The following is an 18,629-nucleotide window of genomic DNA, read 5'->3' on the forward strand; positions in this document are numbered from 1 at the left end:
GGAGACGCTGCAAGGCTATGTGGAAACGCATAGACAGAAGCGAATGCCTATGTTTTTCGGTCACAGAAAAAAGTTCCTATTTTTATGTCCACCAGTGTATCACAAAGGTTGGAGCAGCGTTGGAACTTCCCCCATGCCATTGGTGCGATGGACGGAAAGCATGTCAAAATCCGCGCTTCTGCACACAGTGGATCCTATAACTAAAATTACAAAAACTTTTTTAGTATTGTGCTTTTAGTAATAGTGGACGCTGACTGCAATTTTCTGTTCGCGGATACGGGAGGAAAAGGAGGCATTTTGGATGGAGGAATACTTCGAAACAGACGATTGTTTCAAAAACTGGAAAACAAGTTGTGAAATATACCTGATCCAGAGCCTTTGCGAGTACCATATAGAGTTGCAGTACCGTACTTCTTGGTAGGAGACAAGGCTTTCGCCTATACCGATTACTGCTTCCGTCCATTTGGTGGAATCCGTTCACCTGGAAGTTATCAGCGCATTTTCAACTATAGACATTCCCTAGCTCGAATGCCCGTTGAAAATGCGCTGGGAATTGTGACAAACAAATTCGAAGTATTAAGTGGGCCAATACGTCTTCCACCGGATGTAGCAAAACACGTTGTTTTAACGCCATTATGTTTACACAATTTCTTGCGTAAAAGTGCTTCAAGGCATATCTACTCGCCACCATCTTCATTCGACAGAGTCGTTAACGGAAACTTGATACCTGGCGATTGGAGAGCAAATGAAGGGTTAGCAGGTCTGCCAGGTGTTTCGTCAAGGACACCTGATCGATTGTTGAATATTCGAACGCATATAGCACTAGACTTCAAACATAATTATAATCATTATGGTTGAACTATTAACCATAATGGTCAGGTCGTTGCGCAACATGTCAAATAAGAATAAGCCATTGAAATACAACGAATTTGTTTGAATTGATTTATCAACGACATCGTCCTTAACCTTCACTAATAACATGTTATGATATTGATGTGATATTATCTATATATTTAACATTAACCATACAAATTGACCAACACGCTGAAACAGCTACTTTAACGATGAAACTCATGGTGATTGTTGCACTCTCAAAACATGAAGACTAACATCAATAAAATCAACAGAAATATGAAATAAAATTAAATATAACTACATTACTCGATTATAAACGGTTTATTGGCAACAGTTGATTTACAGATCAATGAAAACAAATAATTATAATCCTTAACTAGTAAAAACATATATAATATTTTAATATTGATGAAATATATTGGTAATATAATATTGAGAGGCTTTACTCTGGTAAATTTAGGGTTCAGAGGTGAAAATAAAGTATTTAATAAAAACAACATTTGTAGAGTTGGAATGCTGGTACAAATCTCGATATGATGCCGGGCTTTTCTGCAGCAAACCATGGTCTTGGCCAAAGTGGGCAAGTTGCACGTAAGAAGGTATTAGTATGTTATAAATATACCATTTGTGACAACGCTGCTTCCGAAAACTTTTTGAAGTGATATCATGTAACAAGATAACACGAAAAAACATAGAGCTTTCAAAGAAATATCATATAAGATCAACAACAATGCATGTAACCACGCATGAATTGTAACAAACTCAGTTGATTTTGCAACGCATGCAAAAAGCTAACTTTTTTAATATAACACATAGGGCAAAAGTTATTGAAAAAACAGAAATGGTACACGTTGGTACAGTAGCACGTTGAAAGTATGTAATTCTAGGGATAATTTCAACGGTAAATAATTTTGTGAACATATTATCCTGTATCACATGGTTATTAAATCAATGGATGAACTTATTGCATCCCTGTTTGCATTGTAGTTATTATTTTGTATGGTCACCTTGAAACCATAAGCAGGGTCATTCGCCAATTGTTGCACACGACCAAATTATTGCTCATTATTTCACCAGAGCAAAAACTATGCCGGTTTGATACTATTTAATGAAAATGGTATCAAGCTACCGACTAATTTCCTTCGATTTCGAAATATGAAACTAAAGAATTTCAAGGCTGTGACGGTTTTGCGCATTATTTGCGCACTTCGTGGTAGGTAGGAAAATAATTTATAATTTACAATATTTAGCCAATGGCTAAATGTTTTTTTTACATTATTATCGATAATGTAACATAATAAAACCGCTTTTCAAAAAAAGAAAGAGCTAATACATTTCATATCTTAAAGTGTGCAACTAATACATTTAATAACAAAGTGTGCGGTAGATCGATTAACAGAAACAAAAAAAACAGATTATTCTTACCGTGTCTGCATGTTCAGCGTCCTCCGACGCATCGTTCATAAACGACAAAGCCTCCCAGGCTGGCCATCGCGGGCGATTAACTTCGGCGTAGGCTAAAATAGTCAACAGGTTAGTTGTAGCCTTTTAGCTTGAATAAAAAAAAAAACAATTTACCTGACCAGGTCTGCATGCTCTGGCGCACTTTGGATCGGTATGACCGATATTTGGCCAGCATGTTGTGCCACATTTTTTTGGCCTCTGCCATGGTCAACCCGACCTCTTCTGCGACACACATCCATGCATCATTTTGACGGTCTCGGTTTTTATAATGCGGAGATTTTTTATTGTAGATGATGTTTTGTTTTTCCACCGCATTAGCCATCCGCAAGCAGAGCTCCAGGTCCTGGAATAGTAGTTAAAAAAATTAATAAGACGTACGGTGTTTTAATTGTAAAACATAATAAGGATAATAACTAAAGAAAACCGGCATAGAAAATGAGATGGTTGGATTTTTGGAGGAGCACGATCCAATAGACACAGGTGCAGGAACAAAGGAAAAATTAAAAAAAAAACCGGTTTAGTAATGAGTTTACTAGAGGCAAGTTGGCAAGAGGCAAGTTGGCAAGAGGCAAGAGGCAAGATAAGGGTGACCCTGGGGTAAATTCTTAAACCATGTAAGCACCACTACTACGACCAACGGCAGTTGCAGCGATCTAGTTTTAACCTCATTCAACATAGTCACTCAGTCGTTGTTAATTAAGTACACCCATACTCACCTCTCGCATATATTTACGCGGTTCCCGTCCTGATCCCGAGCCAGTCCTGCTCCCGATGCCAGGCCTGATCCCGAAGCCCGTCCTGCTCCCGATGCCGGTCCTGATCCCGATGCCCGTCCTGAAATCTGTGCCAGTCCTGATACCGGTGCCAATCCTGCTCCCGATGCCAAGCCTGATCCCGATGCCAGCCCTATTCCCGAAGCCCGTCCTGATACCGGTGCCTGTCCTGATGCCAGTGCCCGTCCTGATACCGGTGCCAGTAGTGATACCGGTACCCATCCTGATATCGGTGCCAGTACTGATATCGTTGCTAGTCCAGGTCCCGATTGCTGTACCGATTTCGATCGCTGTCCTGACGCCGTTCCCGGTCCTGATCCGTTCTGATTTACATTCATGTTTTTAAATGTTTTGTTTGGTTCTGCTAAAATAATATACACATGAATGTTTATGTAATATTAACACGGAAAATAAGTGATAATTAATACCGTACTTTTACAATGCCGGCTTTAAGCTTGTTTTGTTTTATTTTGTTTTGTTGTGATAATGCTCTTCCTTTTCCTGTTGACACCTACAATGCTGTCATTTTGAGTTTTCGGGTTGCTGTCGAAAAGATTTCGGATGAGATTTCAGCTCTCGGAGCTGAACTCTTTTTGACGTAAAGTTTTCGCCTACCCCCCCCCCCCCCCCCCCCCCCCTTTGACCGAAAACTTTTTGACATTTCAATTCATGTAGCGAGGCCTTAAAGAAAAAATGCGGCTTAACAATAATACCATTCATGCAACTGGTGGTAGGCCGTGCCGCCTTAAGCCTCTGAATGAGTTGGAAGAGAGAGTTTCAAACCTCACCTACCTTAATTCAACAATAGTGGACAATACGAGCAAATCACATGGCTACCATCCACCGCCAGCAGAGATAAATAATAACCAGAGCACCACCAATCACTACAACAAAACCACCCAACGAGCATTGTTTACCTTAATGAGGCTGGCTTGAGCGACTGTCCTCTAGATGCAACTCACGGACGGTATATTGGTGGTAGTGCGATGGTCTGCGAGCGAGAGCGCTCCATGCGAATGGATGGCTGCCAATCGGCATGTTGTGAGAGCAAGCATGTTTCTCATTTAGGCAGCGGTCAGAACTTCGCCGCATGCGATTTTACCGCAAGCTTTTGTATGGAATGTGAAGTTTATGACAGCTGCTGCGATTTTGACGCATGCGGCGTTGCGGCAAAATCAAAATCGTTTGATTTTGCCGCACGCCGCATGCGGCGTCATCTGTCATTTCAATAATTTTGGTGAAAGTATCCGTATGTTATTAACTTCATCAACATGGTGCCGGACGAAGAAAAATTGATCTCTTTAGTTCAAGAAAAAAGATGTTTGTGGTCTCATAAAGACGCAAAATATAAAGACAACAAACACAAACAACAACTTTGGGATGAAATTGGACGAGAACTAAATGTTTCAGGTGAGTATTATATTGCATGTCGATGGTATTTAGTAGTATGTACATTTCGCGTTAGTAACAAAACATGGGAGTATGTACCGTCTCCTAGCTGTAGTCGGGACTATCATATGAAATGTTAAGCATAAATAAAAAAGTGTTCTAACCTGAGATAACGTATGTTTCCCCTTATCGCAGTAACTTGTTTGCCATAGGTTACTTATTCGGCACTACAACCGCAGTGTGATTGATCATGCAGGAGTGGTCTTCTTTGCCTCTCGAGGACCTCGTGCCAGTTTTGTTAAGCATGAACACTTCCTCCACGATAAACGTCTCTTTCCTTCCCGTAATTCCTTCCTCTCCCTTCCAGCGCTTCCCACTACACCCAGTGACGGGTCTTCCGGTACGGGTTGCCCTCGACATAAACTATGCATCGCAAAACTCGCACGGGTACAACGGTTTCCGCGTGTGAGGCGCTGCTACGAGTTGCTTCTGACAAATCTTATACTTGAACAGCTTGCCACATTCTCCGCACTCAAAGTGTTCTCCCGTGTGTAATTGCTTTTTGTGATTTTTCAGCGTAAAAATGGTTCGGGCTGACGTGTCCGTAAACATCGCACCGGCAGTACTTACTTGCCCACCTCCACATGCTTGCAGCGCACTTGTTAGTGCAAGTTGAACTTCCCGTTCAGCCGCTTGTCACAGTGAGGAGTCAAACTTCTCGATCGTATAGATACCGTGGTTCTGTTTGATGTGCCGTACCATGCTGCTGGAAAAGTTATTGCCACCCAAATCGCAAATGTAGTAATTGCGTACTGTGTCGTGTATCTGTGCGAAATGGTGCTACAGGAACCAGACGTTTACCGTCTTGCCACAAATCCTCGTTTCGTGTACGGGTCGTGTATAACGTCGTTTCCTGTACGGGCAGGTGCCGATTCGTGAACGAAAGGAACGAAGAAACGATTCGTGCTGCTGTGTGTGAAACGTTCAGTCACAGTTCTGGCAGGATAATGTTGGCCCCTCATCAACGTGCTGATGGGCATTGCTGCGCATTATGGCGTTAATTGCATATTGCACTAGATCGTCTTGCGTCTGTTTCCGTGTTCCTCCCGTGTTCCAAGAATAGGAAATTTGCCAACATGTGAAGGTAATTATTGGTTATATATTTGGTGAGTCAATTTACCAAATTTGTTTCATTTTCATTCTATTTCTACAGACACATTCGAAGCGGAGTATCTCGACGATGATAATGTCCAGGTAGACACAGATCATACTGATGGAGATGGACTTGTGTCGACCAACAACGATGTAGCTATTGCTCCTACAAGAAAGCGTTCCAAGGAAAAGCCTGCTGATGATGCTTTGGAAGCATGATTAGAAATAGAACGCGAAAAACAGCAGCTATTGCGAGACATTGAAATGCGGAAAAGCGAAAAGAATAAATCTACTAACTATTATTTTCTGAATAGTTTGACAGAACCGCTAAATTAACTTTCGCTTGTTGCGCTTGTTGAATATAAAAGAGCAGTTCTCTGCAATTTTGCACGCGTCATTGAGAGAAAATGCACAAAACACTGAAAATCAGATGTAAAATATAGTTTTTTTCCTTACAAAAAAAAAACAAATTATTCATTAATTAGTATCGTCAACACCCACCTCGAGAAAGGAAAGAGCGCGTAGTCTCAATGAAAGGCTGCTGCTGCTTATAAAAATTGCAGTGGCTTTGATTATATATTAGTGATGAATGGCTCGACCCGAACCTATCGGGTCGGAGCCTTCCGTAAGTGACCCGGAGTCATTCGGGTCGACTCGAAAGGTACAAGTAGGTTCAGTAGGTGCAACAACTCCGATAGGTGCAAGAAAGCATAAGTGACACCGACCCGTTGGTGCAACGAGTTCGGGTTGGGTCGGACCAAGGTGGGTTCATCGGCGGGTCGGACGGTGCAGCGAGTTCGGGTCGACCCGACTGATGAGTAGGTGACAAGCGACTTCGACCCGTTGGTGCAGCGAGTTCTGGTCGAGTATTGAACCTACCTTGACCCAACCCGAAATGCACCAACGTGTCGGAATCGAGACTGCTTTCTTGCACCTACCGGATTTCCGGAATCGTTGCACCTATTGAACCTCCTTGAATCTTACGGGTCGTTTCGAACGACTCCGAGTTGCTTCCGGATGTCTCCAATCCGGTTGGTGCGGGTCGAGCAGGACATCACTACTTCACAAACCACACAATCAATCGTCGATATCGGTTGAGTGTGTTTAAATGTATTGTACTAACGAAAGAGTAAAATCGGTTATGTGTGGAAGTGTAGATCGCGCGGGAAAATATTGCTCCGTATGTAGTTGAATGTTTTGATCAACAAAGTGGTGTACAGATTAAAGATTCTCTCTTTTATTTATTTCAAGTTTTATTTTCACGACAAACCATTTACCATGGATATATTTGCAGCAGTCAAAAATTCCAGTGACCTGAAGAAGCTAACCGCGGATGAGGAAGGGTTGGTTCGTCTTTTGCAGGAAGCTGAACTTTTGCCGCCAACACAACAATGCAGCAAGTGCAAGAGGCAAATGAAACTGAAGGTAACCAAGCGCTCCAATGCTTGCAAATGGATTTGCAAGCCTACATCGAGCTGCTGGGAATGTACTGTCCGCACGGATAGTACTTTCAAAAATTCGAGGCTGTCTCTATCCCAGTTGATGGAGATAACCTTCGAGAGGTCTCGAAATACGACGCGGATGGTTGCGGAAGCTGAATGTGCAGCCGGTAATTTATTTTTAGTATTTTTTTCAATCAGTCGGTTTTGATTAATTTTTTGTTTTGTTTTATTTTTATCTCATTGTAGGTAAGACAGCCATTCTAAAATGGTTCAAAATACTCCGTGAAATAAGCGCTGAATATGTGGAAACCCACCAACAACAGATCGGAGGCAAAGGGCTCACTGTGAAGATCGACGAGTCCGTCATTACCAAACGGAAGTACCACAGAGGACGGATCGCGGACAACAACCAGGTTTGGCTGGTCGGTAGTATTTGTCGGGAGACAAAAGAGATTTCTCTGGAGCTGGTTCAGAAACGCGACGCTGGCAACTTGCAGGGCATCATTATGAACAATGTGGCCCCCGGAACGACAATTGTGACGGATGGTTGGCGTGCCTACATCGGATTAGACGGAAAAGGGTATGAGCACGAGATGATAAACCATTCAGAAAATTTTGTCGACCCAAGCGTTCCATTAGTACACACACAGACCATCGAGAATTTATGGCGCTGGGTCAAGCCCTTTTTAAGATCTAAAGGCACAAACCGGGGAGCATTGATTGAATATATACGCGAGTACCAGCTTAAGCGAGCCCAGCCTAACAATTTCATTACCATCTTGCGTGCCATCCAATCAGTTCAGGAGTTTGAGTAAGTATTAACATATTCTTCTTCGTATTTTTAAACACTTTAAATTCATCGAGCTCTTTCCAGCTGGCTAGCTAATGCCAGGAAGCGGATGTATTATTATGCAACCGCTATCTTGGAACTCCGAATCCTACCTCCTCGTGGTGCTAGCTGGAATGCGACGTCAATCGCTGACGATCGTATACTAACAGGATCGGGGGACTATGTTTTATTTTTATTTATTTATTTTTATTTATTTTTTTCTGTCTACATACTTAGCCTTGACCTTTTATTATCATTGACAATACAGCATACGTATTTTACTCGACTGTATGTTAAACAATAATTATTTGACTAAAGGAACAAACTCTTAAAACTATCATCAGGACGATCACATGTTGGTACTAACCACTCCCCTTCGAACAGTCCTTTCCTATTCAGTTGGGCTCTTCTTCGTAAAACACTGACCTTCCGCAACAGTGCTCAATGCCCGCTGTGGCCTGCGAGCGTTAAAATCTTCAATCGGTTTCTTTGGCTTCTCTGTTCTTCAATGAAGGAAAATAAGTTGATTGTTATGCACTAAACTAGTTTTCCAAACAACATGCTCGTCATGGGCTCAAGCCCCTCATACGTAGGACTGACTATCCTGATCTGGGTGATCAATAGCTTAATTACACTGATACATCCATTAGTGGTACAGGCATGCCAATAATGACAACAGTTATATCCAAAGACGAATAAGAGAAGTAAAAACACCTGACTACATTGATTGTTTTTTCATGAAGCAGACTGACCAAACCTTTTCGCAAACTAGTTCCATTTCTCACACAACGGTTTGGTTGATGATAGAACACCTTCTGTTAAGACGGAAGCACTTTTATCGTATCCATCTCGATAACGCAGCACATTCTTTCTATTTGGCTTAACGACATACACATCGACCTATACAGGATTTCGAAACTGATTTAGTACCACGCAGCCGGATAGTTAATCCTTGCTACGGGGGGACGGTCCGTATGAGGTTTGAACCCATGACAGGCATGTTATTAGGTCGTAAGAATTGATGACTGTATCACGGGACCGCACAGTGTTGCACTTTCTTGCTATTTATTGCGTAACAAATAAATAATTGTTATGCTTTATTTTCGCTATAGCTGACATACGTGGTCATGCAGACGTTATGTTTAAATGCTTACAAGACTTATTCGTATCACCTAACCGGACAGTTAATCACTGGTTGGTGTGTGCTGGGCGAGGGAATAGAACTACGTCAAACCTATACAGATACCAACTTTCTGCCATATGGGCATACGGAATGATAAATATTTTTTTCCTATTTCAAGTCACTTCGTCATGAAGCTAGTTGAATAGGTCATCTAAAAAAAATGCCTAAAAAATTATCCTACAATAACATATTTATTTATTTATTTATTTATTTTTATCTTATTAATTGCTCGGCCACGTTGGGTTACAGCAATAGTGCTTACTGACTATAGTATACAATTATTCACGAAGGAGTTGGAAGGAGTTTATGGTACGGAAAAGGAGCGAAGACGGGATCGGTAGACAGGATAGGATATGTTGAAATCGAACAGATCAGAAGTACTATTAAAAGACGACATAGCTCTTACAAAAGGCTCATTGCGAGCAAAACGTGTACGACATATAGGTAACTGGAGACGAAAACGATAACGTAAGGTGCGACAAGGTGCATACAAATGTAAGCGCGACAGAAGTGAAGGAGTATCAATCGTATTGAGCAATATGCCAGCGACGAAAGAAGCCTGAGCGACCGAGAGGCGGTGCTCCAACTTGGCAAGGCCTAATAGATTGCATCTATCGTCATACGAAGGAAGCGGAATAGAGTGATGACCCAGCGACCTACGAAATACGATCCTTGTAAAACGTCTCTGGATCCTCTCAATCCTTTGGAGCAGAGATAGTTGAACAGGAGACCAGATGACACAGGCATATTCCAGTACGGAACGGACCCAACAACAATAAAGGGACTTAAGACAAAAAGGATCACGAATTTCAGTGGACATGCGACAAATATAACCAAGACTTTTGTTGGCCTTGTTGATGACATAGTCCGTGTGCTCCTTGAAAGAAAGACTCGGGTCAAAGAAGACGCCAAGATCCTTAGACAAGGACGCACGGGGAATAGGGGCATCACAGACACTATAAGCATGAGTTATACTTGTAGAAGATCGGAAGAAAGACAAGACAGAACATTTTTCAGGACACAGGACTAAACCGTTAGAAGCACACCATGTAGAGAATTTACAGAGCCAGGATTGAAGGACTAGACAATCAGCTGTAGAAGATACAGGAAGAAAAATTTTAACGTCATCCGCATATAGCAAGAAGCCGTTAGGAGGAAGGATCGAAGTACAGTCATTGAGGAAGAGAATGAACAGTAAGAGACTAAGGACACTACCTTGAGGGACACCCGAAGAACTAAGAAAACATTCAGAGAAAGAGCCACAGATTTTAACTGCATATGAACGATTCTCAAGATAGGAGTTGAACCACGGCAATATAGAGCCACCGAAACCTAGTTTTCGAAGCTTAGCAACAAGTAATGATAGAGGTATACTGTCAAATGCCGCTTTGAAATCGGTATAGATAGTGTCTACTTGCTTACCACTAGACAGATAGTGATATAGGGAAGACAAAAAACACATTAGGTTGGTGGACACTGAGCGATTGGGCATAAAGCCGTGTTGTTCCGTAGAAATATAATTTTTTACACAAGGCATTAAAGATAAATGGACAATTGACTCGAGGATTTTAGAACACGCACAAATAATAGAAATGCCTCTGTAGTTTGATGCTAGTGTGCGGTACCTTTCTTATAAATGGGAACAAGCCAAGCTAGTTTCCATTGACTAGGAAAAATCCCTACACTAAGCGAGCGAGAAAAAAGACGAGTGAGAATAGGAGTGAGGGTATTGCCACATTTTTTCAAAACACAGGCAGGGATGCCATCGGGGCCTGGTGAAAACGAAGTTTTAAGTTTGGATAAAGCGGATTTTACTAGGCTTTCACTTACAACGACTGAATTACATGATATCACATCAGAGGGCGTGTAAGACAAGCCTACGTCCAAAGGAACCTTAAAAGTACTAGGATCGACAAATACACTAGAGAAATGTTTGGCAAACAGGTTACATATATCAGGATTGGACGTAGCAGAGGACAGATCAAGAAACAGGGTGGATGGAAGGCTAGCAGAGCCTCGCCGAGAGTTCGCAAAACGAAAGAATGACCCAGGATCAATAGTGAAGCGCATTTGAAGACGCCTAACGTAGCGACGATACAGATGGCGATTAAGAAGACGATAAGCCTTAGCCGCATATTTATATACACAAAGATTGTGTAAAGTATTATTTAAACGGTAGGCGCGTTGAGCGCGGTTTTTGTCCGATTTTAATAGACGTAAAGCTCTGTTCGACCACTTAGGATTAGGAGCGGGTTTAAGGAGAGGACAGCAGGAAGGGAAGGCGGAAGTGATTACATTAGTAAACGCTGCTACAGCTTGATTTATGTCACAGTCAGCATCAATAAAGGACCAATCGGTATCGGCTAATATACGATGAAGCTTTTGGTAGTCCAATTTCCTAAAATTGAACATACGAGCCGTAGGTATTCGTTGGGAGGATGCAGGGCGAGAGTGCGTAAGGAGCACGCTTGTCTCAAGAGCAGGATGATGATTGTCTAGCGCGACGAGTGGAACAGGTGAAGCTATGACGGGGGAGCAGCACTCCAAGAAGGCAGCATTGGCAAATAGAAGATCTAATTGTCTTCCGCGTATATTTTTTATGCCGGATAATTGCAGCAAACCGTTTACCGACATTCCATCAAGCAGAGAAACATTTTCACGAGATACACCAGTAGGAATGAACTGATTAACGCACGATGCCGACGGTTGCCAGGAGAGTTATGGTGAATTAAAATCACCAAGTAACACCATAAGATCATTTGGTTTAAGTTTGCCAGCAACGAAACTAACACTCTCATGTAAAACGTCAAGGACTACTTCGGAAGAACGCAAATCGGGTGGGATGTAAACGGCGCCGATATAGATTGCAAGGTTTTGAAGCTTAACAATTGTCCAAACAGACTCCAGCGAGTCGAACGGCAGTGATAAAGTTGACATGTTCAGCACGGAAGAGCAGGCAATGAGTACACCACCACCACGGCAACGGTTACTGTTGAGAGAATTTCGGTCGCAGCGATAGATGACATACGCATCCCCCGAGATAAGAGAGGACGGAATTGAGCCATCGAGCCATGTTTCAGTTAACACCAACACATCCATATCAAGCTCAGATAGAGAGAGGCGTAACTCGTCTAGTTTTGTGCGCAATCCTCTTACGTTTTGATAGTAGATGTTTAGTCGATCGATCGAAGGAATGAGAGAGCGAGATGCGCCGGGAGTGCTCTCGCTGCAAGTTATTAACGGCGGAAGAGAGTGAGACGGATTGTGTGTATTAGATGCAGGGTTAGCTTCCGTCAATTCGGGTAAAGTCGGTAGTTCATGAAAATCTTCAGCCGGATCAGCCGATTTACGCTTGCTGAAAGTACTGCGTATAAGGCAAGCTCATAGGACCATGATCGGGCGAAATAGTGAAATCAGCGTTTCGCAGTTGTGTCGTGTGGTTGATAGAAGGTGGCGATGAATGATGATCCGATTCACGGGTAACAGGCGCAGAAGGTGCATGGGATGCTGTAGTAGTGGGTCGCCAAACATTGACGGAGCGGGGATTAAGGTCGATGAACTCCTTAAAAGAGATCCCGCGAGGCCAGGTTGAAGCAGCCAAAGCAATAGCCCGGTGCGAATCCGGTACACCAATTTTAAAAGATACGTAGGAGAGCGTAGAAAGATCCCGGTCGCGTCGTACAAGGCTGTATACCAAGATGTCGTCTGTCCCTATGTTGGAACAGGCCATTTCACGGATCGCTTCAATCGGAGTATCAGGAGCAATACGGGAGATAAAGACCCAAGTACGGCGTGGGCGTTCAGGAACGGTCGTAATATTGTTGTAGGACAACCCTGTACCCGATGACAGCATAGCGCGTGTAACGGTATTGGTAGGCGACGAGTCGGGAGAGCGATCCATCAATCGACGTTTGGAAGGATTCTCACCAACAGCTTGATGGGTGAGCTTAGAGGCCGCAACTGGATTCGTGGTCGTTGAGTGCGTAGCAGGAATCGCGGAATGGTGAGCACTCGATGTAGTAGTATGCGTGGCAAGATGAGAGTTGAGCTTGTTCATTAGTGAGTTGAAGGAAGTGAGAAACTCACGGTGCATGAGATCAAGCCCCTTGATGCCATGCTTAACTTCATCAAGCGTTGTGAGTAGTGGAGCCTGTGAGTAGTTGCGTTCCATTGAGTGAGAAGCAGTAAGTGAGTCGATGAAATCTTTCACGGAACGAATTGATGATGCTGATTCCTGTTTCATCAAAGCTATCTCGTTTCTAAAACAATCCAGTGAAGAGGAAAGTTCGAGTCGCAAGCCAGCTGATGTCGCCTGCACAGAACGTGAGGTATCGCGGAAATCGGACAGCAACGATTCCAACAGGTAGGCAGCATCACGAGAAAGGCCGTGCGAGAAGCGTAAAGAGTCAACGGCCCGCAAACGCTGAGCACAATCCGCGCAAGCCCAGAATAAATTTTGTGACTTCTTAAAATCACGCAGGAGCGGGGTTGAAAGTCCAATGCACTTATCGTGGTAATAGTGTTCACACAGACCGAAGCACGGAATTGGATCGTTGCTAATAGCACCTTCACATTTCTTACAGATCACGGACGCCATCGCAAAATAGCGCAAAGTTCAACTGCACAGTGAGTGGTCACAACAACCGCAGGCGGATCGCAATGTATATTTGTTGAACCGTACAATTCACAGGTGCCGCACAAATTTGTGATACGTGAACGCGCGAGTGCAAATTAACCGAACTAAAACAGTTCAAGCACTTAAACACCAAGAAAATCGCGATAAAAATCAACTTGGAAATAGCAGAGTGAGAAAGCACAACCAGCCGCTATGAGTGACAAGTGACAAGTGTAGTACCATCAAGTATCAAGTATCATCAAAAAAAACTCATTAGCTCTATCTTATCGTTGCAACGAAAGGTGCATGGCAGCGCCGAAATGACCCGCTGCGCAAAGCGATCGAAAACTTCTCAATCTCAAACTGCAAACATATTTCACAGCCCATGGCTGTGAAATATTTCGCTTTCAAACTTGTTGCAAATTTATAAATGAAATATTTCGAAATTTTCAGCGCTGACATTTTAGGATGGAAATATTTCTTTGACCGGAATCCAAGCGTTTTCCCTGACATTTCTGCTCGCTTTTTCGATCGCTTTTGGCGGAAAGCGATCGAAAATCCGAGCTACAAAACAGCTCGATTTTGTCGTGCGGGATTTCTGCTCGCTTTTTCGATCGCTTTTGGCGGAAAGCGATCGCAAATCCGAGCTACAAAACTGCTCGATTTTGTCGTGCGGGCGCTCTCCTTTATATAGAACTGAAGCACTAAAGGTACCACGAGAGGCTGGTCACGATTTTGTTCATCACAATGCAAAACCCATCAATTGCCATTCAAATACCACTACATGTTATAAGAGAAAGGGTTTACAAAACTAAAGGGTACAGGTACAGTATCGGACAATGAGATAGGGCCTCTTTTTATCATTGCACCGTGCACTTGTTTTTCGTGTGTGTGTGTGTGTGTGTGTGTTTTTTGTTTTTGTTTTACGAGGGGGAATCTTCGAAAGACTCCCGTTGTCGCACGGGTGTTGACATGGGATTCTTACCCAGTAAACCCCCTCCTTGGGCCATATACCCTTCCCCATGGGTTCACCTTTCGGTATGCTTCTTGGGGAAGGGCTTATGCAATTATGTGTGTATGTGTGTGTGTGTGTGTGTATGTGTGTGTGTGTGTGTGTGTGTGTGTGTGTGTGTGTGTGTGTGTGTGTGTGTGTGTGTGTTTGTGTGTGTGTGTGTGTGTGTGTGTGTGTGTGTGTGTGTGAGCGTGTGTGTGTGTGTGTGTGTGTGTGTGTGTGTGTGTGTGTGTGTGTGTGTGTGTGTGTGTGATCATGTGAAACAACGTGCGTTCACACTTGGATAAAAGCTAAAGTTTGCATCGACAGCAGCACTTGTTCCTCGGAAGAAAACGAAGGTGTGCTGATTGATGAATGTGCATGCGACAGCGATGCGAAATGGACACGCGCACAATAGCAATGAACTCGCTATTCCCTCACAGGTGTTTCTCCGGTGCACGCCATTGAAAGTCCTGCGTGCATCTTTCCGTTGAACGTTGTGTGCGCATGTTAAACTTTGTGCGTGCATTAAGCAAGCGCGCAGGTTTTCGTTTGATGGGCGTTTTGTTTCATGAGCGCGGCAGTATTCTTTTCTCGTTTTGAATGGGTAGACGCTCACTCGCTTACTCATTGATAGTTTTTATCCATACGCTTTTTTTCGCTGCTCTACAACGATGTAATTCATCACGTATAGAAGCAGAACGCAGGCAGAGCACGGGATCAGCCGTGTCCATGTTTTTAACCAGCGCGTTCTTGACGGTCCAAGCAAGCAATGTTAGTAACAATGGGTCGAGGTAAACATTGTACCGATTATCAGCGCCATATCATAAAGCGAATGGCGGACGCTGGCATTAAGTGCAAAACGATCGAGTTCGTGATGGAACGATCGCGCACTTTTGTGGCAAACGCGCTTCCGACAACCGAAACGTGCTTGGACAACCGAAACGCGCTCGGACAACCGAAACGCGCAAGTCAACCGGACGTCCTCAGAAGACCACGGCGAAAGAAGATCGTAAAATTGTTAATAGATCGAAAAAGTCACTGATCGCGAGGGCGGTGGTCCTGCTTATTACATCAAAAACCTTACCCAAAACACAGAAAAACTACTAACAAATCTATCCGAAACGACATACTTGTGAAACAAACACACACACCAATACACACTCAAACATACATACACACACATTCACACACACACAAACACAAACACATACAAACCACACATAAACCTGTCCCAACGGGTGCATGGTGCGTTGAAAAAACTAATGCCCTATCATTATGTCCGATACTGTACCTACAACAATGAGTATAGTAAAAAAGGATTCATACAGAATGGGACAAAACGGCAAAACGGAAGAATTCGAAGAGGGAGAATTCGCAAAACATACCCGTGCTTAAATACGCATTCCGCAAGGTTGCGCGGAGCGGGTGCAAATTTCCATAGCATTTGTCTCTATAACCCTGTCCTTGCATTAGGGTGGGTCCTTTTTTGAAGCTACAATGTCGTCAAGGGCCGGATTCAAATAGCGAGCAACGGAAACCGGCAATGATAGTGGTACCAATTCGTCAACTTGGTCAGCAACTGAGTTCGATATACCACTACAGCCAGGCATCCGCGGCTTACTCCCATCAATAGAACTGCCATCAACATCAGCAGTGCCAGCAAAAGCATCATGGGTACAACAGTATGCATCAGCATCAGCTGGAATGGTGTCGACGATGAATGAGGCAATGCTCGGGAAACCATCATCGGGGGCCTTTACGATTCTAGTTAGTTTTTTTGTATGGAATTTGACAGTTGGAGGCTAAAATCATGTAAACAATCCATACAAAACCACACAAAAAACTAGCCTGCGATTTTCAGTCTAGAAAATTTTAGCCTAAAAGCTAGAATTTGATTCGAGTACCTGCTCGAAAACACGGGTTTGTTTCCCACGCAACAATTTCCCATATAAATCTTGACAACATTTCCTTAAGACCAAGGGCAATAAGGCAATCCGGATTAGCCTAGTGTTCACCCGGATAAGATTGAATTTGACATGTTGACAGAGCCGTTTAGCCGGTTATTCGAGTTCAAGCCTGATGACATTTGTTGAAGCGGCCATGTTTATTATTTGACTACGATGGTGAGTGTGTGTTCGAACACATCGACAGGGAAAAAAAGAACTCACTCCACCTATCCCCTCCCCCCCCGCTTCCACCCCTTTTCGGCTTGTGTTAATCATATTGAATCTGTCTTGTTTTTCCTCCCGACTACCTACTTCATTCTCCCTCTTTTTCACAAGTGCCACCCGTGTTGCTATTGCACCGTTATTCCTTGAATTTGTTTTTATTGTTCGAAGTTTCGATGTGATCAGTCGCGGATCCTAGCGAGAGTCATTTATGCTCATTTGGCAGCCGGAGTGTGTTGTATCTGAAAGAAGAGAGGAGAACATATTGCTACAAAGTATATTATACTTACCATCGATCTTTAGCCGTCCGTGTTCCTGTTCAGCACGGTATGTATTTGACTATCGTAACGATTGTGATTAATGTGGTTATTTGAAAAATAAAACTCGATTTACTCCTCGTAGGCATCATGCATCAGCCAGACAAAGAAGAAGAAGAATGGTTAGAACTGAGTACTTTTTCCTTTTCTTCGTCTGAACTACTTAGTGAAAATGTGGCAGAAACAAGTTTTGGTGCTATCAAACGAAAAAAACAGGGACTAAAATCTCAAAACCATTATTCTCCAAATCGAGGAATAATTTTATCACAGAACAGATCAGCAACTCCAGTGCCGTGTTCGTCCACTTCAAATTTTAGAAAAGAGAGAAATAATATTGACCATACATATTTTACCCCAAGAACACCTGAACAGCAGAACATTCCAATTTTAGAAACTAATCAATCAACTAAAAGAGATTGTAATTTATTGAGCATCAGTGAAGAAACTAGGTGGGAAAATATGTTAGGAAAAATCGTACGGAAATTAGAAAACTTGGAGGTAAAAATTGATTGTATTGTAGACAACGTATGCATCGACAGGAATACCCAGCGGCGCGTAAGATTTGAATATCAGCAAATTAGTTCAGTGCAGAAGATGAAGGAATTTGACGAAAAACTTGCGGATATGACATATTTATATCGCACAATAGATTGGCTGAAGACCATCATTACAGAACAAGACATAGAAAACAGAATGCATGATGCATTAGATATTCTAATAGAAAGGGTTTTTTTTAGCACGTGCACCTGGAGTGGTAAAGGGAAATTAGAAAAAAAACACGCATTTGGAGAGTTTCACAACATTTTAAAAATGTTTCAACTATTTGCTGGTAATAATTTTAAAATTCCTGCAGAAGAATTTGTCAAAAAATATATTCAAAAAAAACTTTCGCACGGCACGGATAGAGCAAAAGCACAAGGTATAAGAAAAACAAGTTGCCACAAAAGACGAATTCATTGAAAATTATTGATATAATCCTGACTTTTATCTAAGTAATACGTTGTTTTTTTATTATGCGAACCGTACCGTATGGCATTGCGCGTTTATTTTCGGGTTCTTAGAATAAAAGACCAAACTGAATTGAATATTAAGACATTTATTTGACGCACGTTTCTCATTCTTTTCTGAATTAATTAGATCATGTGGAAACATAAGAAATTTATTTGTTTTACGCAATAACCTCCTAAATTTATCAAATAAGCGTATGTAACAAAGGAGTGAAATATAATTCGTTACCTAAATCTATAAGCACTAATTTGCACATAACATCTTCAATGCATACATCACTTAAATTCGATGACAAATCTGTAGCATTAGCTTTAAAGTTGTATATTACACTTGACGGAACTGGTTCCGAAAATGTATTCGCCGTTTTTGTAAATTCATATGCCTTAATTGTAACGCAATCCAATGTTTCAAATGTTGTTACATATTTGAATATTTTTAGA

At 42.5% G+C, this 18,629-nt stretch overlaps 1 protein-coding gene across 1 annotated transcript; it reads left to right on the forward strand.

Moving 5' to 3' along the window:
* Positions 1-6,632: 6,632 nt before the first annotated feature.
* LOC133391678 (uncharacterized) lies at positions 6,633-7,890 on the forward strand. The gene is made up of 2 exons (XM_061647340.1): positions 6,633-7,242; positions 7,322-7,890. Exons 1-2 carry the CDS (start codon positions 6,912-6,914, stop codon positions 7,888-7,890), a joined length of 900 nt encoding a protein of 299 aa, XP_061503324.1. The 5' UTR covers positions 6,633-6,911.
* Positions 7,891-18,629: the final 10,739 nt, after the last annotated feature.

This window comes from Anopheles gambiae, chromosome 2, assembly GCF_943734735.2.
Source record: "Anopheles gambiae chromosome 2, idAnoGambNW_F1_1, whole genome shotgun sequence".
Taxonomy (NCBI): Eukaryota; Metazoa; Arthropoda; class Insecta; order Diptera; family Culicidae; genus Anopheles; species Anopheles gambiae.